The 7883-nt window shown below is 27.0% G+C and overlaps 1 protein-coding gene across 2 annotated transcripts in view; it reads left to right on the top strand.

Moving 5' to 3' along the window:
• LOC100197995 (RNA-binding protein 26) overlaps positions 1 to 5458 on the top strand; it is a 24371-nt gene extending 18913 nt beyond the window's left edge. For both annotated transcript variants that reach the window (XM_065812871.1, XM_065812870.1), the window contains exons 12-16: positions 2257 to 2361; positions 2438 to 2542; positions 3003 to 3182; positions 3299 to 3538; positions 4859 to 5458. In XM_065812871.1, coding sequence (XP_065668943.1) covers positions 2257 to 2361; positions 2438 to 2542; positions 3003 to 3182; positions 3299 to 3538; positions 4859 to 4948 — 720 coding nt within the window. In that variant the 3' untranslated portion in view covers positions 4949 to 5458. The remainder of the gene's footprint in view (positions 1 to 2256; positions 2362 to 2437; positions 2543 to 3002; positions 3183 to 3298; positions 3539 to 4858) is intronic.
• The last annotated feature ends 2425 nt before the right edge of the window (positions 5459 to 7883 follow it).

Raw genomic sequence — 7883 nt, 5'->3', positions numbered from 1 at the left:
AAATAAAGTTTTTATTTTGCTTTCACACATTTTAATCTGATATAAAGTTTTAATTTTTGAAATCATATTTAGAAATTTTTTTAATTAAAAAAATATTTGTTTAAAAATCTGTTTTTTTGTTTTTTTCTTACTGCTGATTTTGATTTCCACCTCTATAAATATTATAGTTGCTATGGTATTGAAAACTTTTTTTTTTTTTTTCTTACTGCTGATTAATATTTCCACCTATAAATATCATAGTCGCTTTGGTATTGAAAACTGTTGCCATTATTTTTAATTAATTTTCTGCTAACTCCCAAGGTAATTAGTGTTTGTTGGCAGCTTTGTTGGAGTTAAATTTTTATTTAAATAAAAATTTCAAAAAGACAAATAAATAACTTTGTGTTCCACATATATGCTATGTCGTAGTTAGAGCCTCGAACTAAATAAAAGGTAACACAGGCATTTTCATTTAAACCCATTGTTTTTTTTAAATTACCAAGTTGTAATAAAAATAAAATACAGAAATAAAAGTTATTATTTTTGTAACACTTTAATTTATTTTTTGTAAGTTAATAGTATTAATAAGTATAAAACTCAAATATATTATTGAAATATATACAGTTAATTTGCTTTATTTAAAAGGTTTTCCATTTACAAATACTCTGCTGCTATTGGTTGCAAAGTTTTTTTTCTGATTCCGCCTTCAAATCGACACCTTTTAAGTTTTTAAAGTTTAACTTTCTCAAGCGCGATCTTGAAATTTTCAAGTTTTGTCTATGCACTTGTTCAAGCTTCTTTTTTTAAGTCTAACTTAAGAGTCAGACTTCAAAGTACCATTCAAACTAACTGCACTCAAGTTTGCTTCTTGCATTCCACCCTTAGTGACCGAAGTAGTTAGCTTGCTGCGCTTCCGAAGTACAATTACAAATTCAAATCCTATCACTTGTATATTAAGTTTATTAAATCTTTTCCAATTTTCTAAAAATTAATTTAAAACATTTTTAAAGTTCTATTGTTGATATAAAGATATAGTATACTATAACAAATAAAAGGAAGAGAGTTTTTAAAAATGCTTAAAATTGCAATAATTTTTCAATAAATTATTAAAAACATTAAAACAGCGGTAGAAATTTTTTGTGCGTTTGTCACGATAGAAATACTTAATTATTAATGTGTCTAGGTAATTAGTTAAGAATATATGTTCAACACATTAAAGAGACAACTTTTTTTATATAGGAAAAATAATTTAACATTCAAACTTTTATTTTCTTCAAAATTAAATAACAGGGCAAGTTTCCTAATAAGCTGCAAATGGTCTAGGAAAGAAAAAAGAAGAAAATTTGTACTTTTTTTTTTTATAGAAGTTTATGATTACCATAAAAAGTTATAAACTATTGAACATTTATTATTAATTCAAAACAAAGTTTTGACAGATTTTTATTTTCTATTACTAAATAGTGGTTTGCGCAACGACTACCAAAGCATTCAAAACTTTTTAAAGTTATTTTATAAATTATTGATATGTATAGTTTTTCTATGGCCTCCTTAAAAATATTAAACTAAGGTATGAGTATAGAAATGGTCAATGTAGAATAGACTTACCAAGACCCATATTTTATGGGTCCCAAATGTTTGTCTAAATAAATGCTGCAAAAACAATTTAAATATTCCAAGACAATTATGTTTAATGCAAACTTCTGAATGCGTAGGCCTACATCTATTTCATGGTAACAACACTGTGGGTATTGTTTTGATTTGAATGGTTCCTTTCGTTTTCTGCCTTAAGTTTACAAAGAATAAGGTTTGGATTTACTATATGTGTTTTCAATTATTTTTAATAATTTATGTTGTGCCAAGAAGACATTAAAAATTTTTTTTTGGGGGGGGGGTTCTTTGCTTCAAAAGATTTTTCAAGAGCAAGTCTTTTTTGATTTGTTATTTTTTTTTATCAAATAGATACAAAAAAAAATTAAAATATATACTATTACTTTTAAGAATTTTTTTTGCGATTTCAGAAAGTTTCTTGCTAGATAAGGTTGGAATTATCACTCTAAATTGAAGCTAGTTAGTGCTCGGTTACTACAAGTAAAAACTAAGAATTAAAACATTTTTTAATTTTTTTATTGGATATTCAAACACATTTCTCAAATAATTTTTTTGTATGATAATTTTTTTTTATGCCCATAATTTAGTTTTGATAATTATTAAAATGCTATTATAACATACCTATGCTAAAGTATTTAACTTTATGTTTATATTGATTTCAAAAAACAGGCATTTAAGCATTGTGATGTGGCAGTGCAAAAGTTAAAGAAAGAACTTCTAGAAGAATCTCAAGTAAAGCCCAAAACAACCAGTTTGTTGCGTCATATTAAAGATGTGAGTTATCAGATATTAATAAGCTTTTTTTTTCCTTCTATTAGCAATAAGAAATATTGTAATTGTATCTTTGCAGCCAAAAAAAGAGATTTTGGATCGTGAGATAGATATATATCATGGAAATTTGGACGGTGATGAATTAGAAGAAGCCAAGCGTGCAATAGTATTGCTTAAAAGACAGGTATTAATTTGCTATATCATAAAACATTTCAACTTTCTGGTTTTAAAATATATTAATTTTAAAAAAGTTTTTAAAATATTAATTTTAAGCCTTAAAAGGTTTACAACTTGACATGTTGGTTCCTGAAAATAACACAGTTTTATATCCACAAAATGTGATTTTTATTGTTAAGTGTTACTTTAATCTTATATTTGCAATGCCATACGTCTTGAGATGATTGTGTTTCTAGTTGTAATAGATTTTAAACTAATCTTTAAATAGCATGGTTTTATGATATATTTTTTATTTGGTAATGAATGAAAAGTGTTAAATACAGCATTGGTATTTTTATGTCTTAAAATTTTATTTATTTATATTTAAACTGGTTTTAAATGTTATTTTAAGCATTTCTTTATATAATTTCTCTATTTGAATTTGATTTTTCTTAAAACTTATGAATAGTATTAATTGTAAATTTTAGATTGGATTTAATCCAAGAGGAAGAGGAACTCATAAAATAAGAGGGCGTGGTTCAAGTATGTGGCATCGTGGACGAGGAAGAGGTGGATTTAAAAGCAATATTTTAGATAATCGTCCAAAACAACTTCAAGTTACTGGGTTTGGCATCGATGAAAAGGAATCTGTTATAGCACATTTTGCTGTAGGAAAAGTTTTTTTTAATTTAATTCTTTCTTAGTTATGTCTGATTTATTTCTTTTGATATAGACTGTTGTTCAATATTATTAGGTTTTTGTATCTAAATTATTTTTCTGTTAGGCATTTTCTCAAATGGATCGTATTGAAGAAACAACTCCCGATAAGTTAATTCTTACTTTTCCAACTCGACAGTCAGCTGAGATGGCTGCTGCTCGTGGTGTCAAGTTTAATGGTAAACAGCTAGCATTATCATGGTTTTATGGTCATCCTAAAACTTCAATAAACAATGATACTCAATTAGTGCATAGAAGAACAACACGTTCAATGAGCTTATCAGAAAAAGACTTAGAAGATGAATTGGTATTTATTTTTTCTGTGCTAGTGTTTTCTTGTGTTATGTTTGTATTTTCAAGAATTTATGGGGTCTTAGTTGCTTTTTCCAGCTATTTTTTATAGTAGTATTTACTTGTTAATTTTTCTGGCAAATTTTCAAACCACAAAAGGTGCAGAAAATTTTTAATTATTTGTTCTAATACAATATATAATTTTGTATGATTGCTATATAAAATAGGATATTGCATAAGGTTTAAATCATTAATCTGTATTCATCTTATAAATTATGTGTTATTTTTTTGCTCTTGCAAGATTTAAAAATCTTTTTGGAACAAAATATATTTGTTTAAATGCCATAACAAGTAATTGGCCATGTTACCATTTTAAATATATAACAATTATTATAACTTTGCTAATTAAGTTGCTTTGCTTTTCAAAAAATTGTAATTTTCTACATAGTAAAAACTTCATAATCATTTAATATATGTGCTTGCTGTGTGAATACATAAATTTTGGTTAGTATCATAGAAAGTTGTAAAACAGTTATCTTATATATATATATATACACACACACACACACACAGGCACTCTGGGTGTTAGAAGGAATATATTTTTCAACTCGTTTTTGCAATATTGGTAATATTTATTGTTATTGTTCTTCAAAATATTGGGAATTTTTATAGATATTTTCCTACTAATTCGAAGGAAAAAAAAGGTCGTTGAATTTAGGGAATTTAAAATCCATTGAGAATTCCGTGGTATATGCGATGCCATTTTGCTGGCTTACACCCTGGCACTATAGCATATATAAGTATGGCACATTAAGCATTATTGATGGTACCATACTGAAATAACCAATTGTGCTAGCTTTAGTACATGCATTGAATAAGGATTTGGACTTTGGCAGGTTTTAAAGGTTAGGCATCTTAAAACTATGAATAAAATGTGAAATATGTTTCGATTGACCTAAGTTTGCATATCAGTGTGTTTTACAAATTAGCTAATTTATTATTACTTGTAATTAGTAATTATTATGTACATTACAATTACAAATATGGTCAAATTTAAAAATTTTGCAATAAAAGGAAATCATTGCATTTTTTTGCCTTTTTAGATGAAATTAAGGAGATTGAAAAAATAATAATAAAGTTAATTAAGGATAAATAATAAAAGATTTTTAAAATATCTTTTGTTAATTTGTAATAACTTTTTTAATGACTGTGTTTCATTAAATTTCTCAATTATGTTTTTGTATTCAGTATTAAATTTTTACTATTTACTAAGTTTTTGGTTTCGCCATGAAATCTATGACTAAATAATTTATATATACATTCTTTTTTACTATAGTTAGAGCTAGACAAAGATGAAGAAGAAATGTTATTAGCAGTTGATGATGATGACGAAGATGAGGTTATAGAAAGATCTTGGAAGCGATGATTTTATTTTTATTTATGGAGTTAACTATTATTTATATTTAAATGTTAAAACTTTTTTTTACAGGTTTTTTTTTTAAATAAAATGTTTTCAAATTTTTCAAAACTAGTTTCACTTTTCGATTGTTATTATTTATTTTTGTAAAATTTGTTTTCAAACTATATAAGGCCAGTTTTGCTTATTTATTTTAAACCTTTATAGCATTTTCATTTTAAACCCTTTAAAATTTTTGATATTAGATGTTTATTGCATTGTATATATATAAATATATTATTTTCTTGTGTTTGTAAAATAACAGTGAAGGGTGACCTGCTTAAAAAAGAAAAATAAAACAAGAAAAGAAAGAAAAAAAAGTAGAAAAAAAAATTAGTGAGTCACCTAATTTATTGTAAACTGTTGTTAACTAAAAGAGAATGTAAACATTATATTAGAATAATAAAAGCCTAAATGGCTTAAAAGATTAAAAGATATAAAGAAAATATAATTCTAAAAGAGGTTACAAATAACCCTAAACTTTTAAAAACATTATTTGGCATTATGTTGGCTCATCAAATGTGAAGATACATAGAAATTTCCAAAAAAAGTGGATGTGGCAATGGTATCTTTTTTTACTGTATTTTTAACAGCTATTAATTTATATATGCAGTTAAATATAGTTAATGCATGTTGTTTTAACAATGGAGTTTATGCATGTGTGTGTGTTTAAATTATCTTTTTTAATATATTTTAACATTTAGATCTTTAATTATTTTTCTCAATTTTTTCGCTGGATCTTATAACTAAGAAGTAACAGAAATTAAAAACTAATATAATGCTTAACTTACCTTGAATTTTTTGAGATTTAGAAATTCTTTTTGGTGATCCTATAATATGCGAAACTAGTAGTAGGAAAAATAAATTATTAGATAAGTTATACTTATATATTATTAGTTAGATCAGTGTTGTGGTTGTGTATGCTATACACATACATTATACTACTCATGTTTTTAAGGCTTTTAGACGTTTTCTAGACGTGTTGTGTTTTTACCCCGTGTACTTATGACATTTAATGCTGTGTAAATTTTCAAACTCTATAAGAATTTTTTTTTTTTTTTTTTTTGTATTACATGAGCACGCGCTTCCTGAAGTGCTTTTCAATGTTAAATGTTTAGTGCGATTCTTGTAAGTGCTTTTTATTGTCAAATGTTAGATTTTAAATTTAGTTTTTAGTTTTTGTAATGCAAAAAATATATTTAAAAATATTTTTCACATTTCTTTAGTACTCCTGAGAATATTAAGCAAGGTTACGTGTTTGGTGAGCTAATATAAATAACCAGGTATTTATTTATTACATTTATTTTACTATATAGTTTAATTAGTGTTAGTTTTAGTCTTTCTGTTGACTGAAATTTTATCAAATATTAAAGATTTTATTATTAGCGGTAATTAATCATATACACTCTGTAAGCGGTGCAGCGAGTATTTGTACTCGTTTTATGAAATGTCGGCTATCAAGTGTTATTGCTATTTTGAAATGTTAATAATATAACCAGCGAATCTAAGAATTACCATTATACTGCTAAAATAACTGGCAATTAATAATACGGGTCTGCAAAGAAATATTTTTAAAAAGTTGTTTGAGATTTGATAACTGTTTTTTATATATTTCGAAAATGTAATCCATTTTTTTCTATCATGTCAGGTCTCACAAAAAAGGGGTTATTTTTGGATAAAATATTAAAATTCTACCAATTTTTCACATTTTTCAAACATAAAATTTTATTTTATGTATAAATCAGCTTCTAAACTATATTTCAAGAACACTTACATATCTCTTTCAGCTTATGAGTCCTTATAATAACGTTTTTGCTTTCTGTCAAAGCTACTTTTATTGCTTTTCCAGCTGTGGACTTGTTCAGGATCATCTCTCTTCAACATCCAGCAGTAGTTCGCTATCATGTTGACGTTCCTCTGATATCTTCTTTCCATTTCCTTGATTTCTTGGTGAAATCTTTCGCCTTGCTCTTCACTTACATCACCAAGGTTTGCAGGAAAGTAATCAAAATGTGAATGGAGAAAATGAACTTTAATGCTCATGTTATAGACCAGTTTCTTAAAGTTGTCGAGCATGTCTGTGACGATGGTCTTGTAGTTTGGATCTTTGTTGTTTCCTAGGAAACCGGTAACAGCTAATTTAAAGGATGTCCATGCTGCCTTTTCTTTTGTTTCCACTTTGTCCACAAAATTAGGATCTCTCATAAGTTTTCTAATGTCTGGTCCAACAAAGATTTCTTCCTTTAGCTTTGCCTCGGATAAACCAGGTAACTCCCCACAAAGATATTTAAAAGTCTCCCCTTCTTTTGGTAATGCCTTAACAAATTGTTTCATCGACCCCAACTTGTGAAGTAACACTTTTTTGGGATCCACAAGGCTTTTTCTCTCAACATTTTTAACCCCTAGTTTGTCCCATGAGAAAAATTTTTCTCATGGGCCAAACTTTTTTTATGTAGTGCTGCTTTTTTTCTCCACTGCCCCATTCACAGAGAAAGCAAGGGAACTTTGTATAGCCACTTTAGTTGACCAAGCAGCATTAAAATAACTTTTAAATCCCCGCACAGTGTCCATTTGTGGTCTGAGTAGCTGAGTTTGTTTAAAACTAGTTCAAGATTTTCATAACATTCTTTTAAGTGCACCGAGTGTCCAACTGGCATAGAAGCATACTTATTGCCATTGTGCAGAAGTACTGCTTTAAGGCTTCTTTTTGATGAATTGAAAACATGCCATAAGTCCAGGAACATCACTGCAAAATACCAGATCACCTTGAGAGAAGAAAGATTCAAATTTCTTTTCCCTTGATCTATACTAAGAAAAGGATGTACCCAGAGCCAACATATTTTTATCTTTTAATTTAGATCCTAAAACTTCTGCTGAGTCTTTAGAAAGACCTAGGTCTCTAACT

This window comes from Hydra vulgaris, chromosome 12 (genome assembly GCF_038396675.1).
Source record: "Hydra vulgaris chromosome 12, alternate assembly HydraT2T_AEP".
Lineage (NCBI taxonomy): Eukaryota > Metazoa > Cnidaria > Hydrozoa > Anthoathecata > Hydridae > Hydra > Hydra vulgaris.
This window is presented reverse-complemented; position numbering and strand designations above follow the sequence as displayed.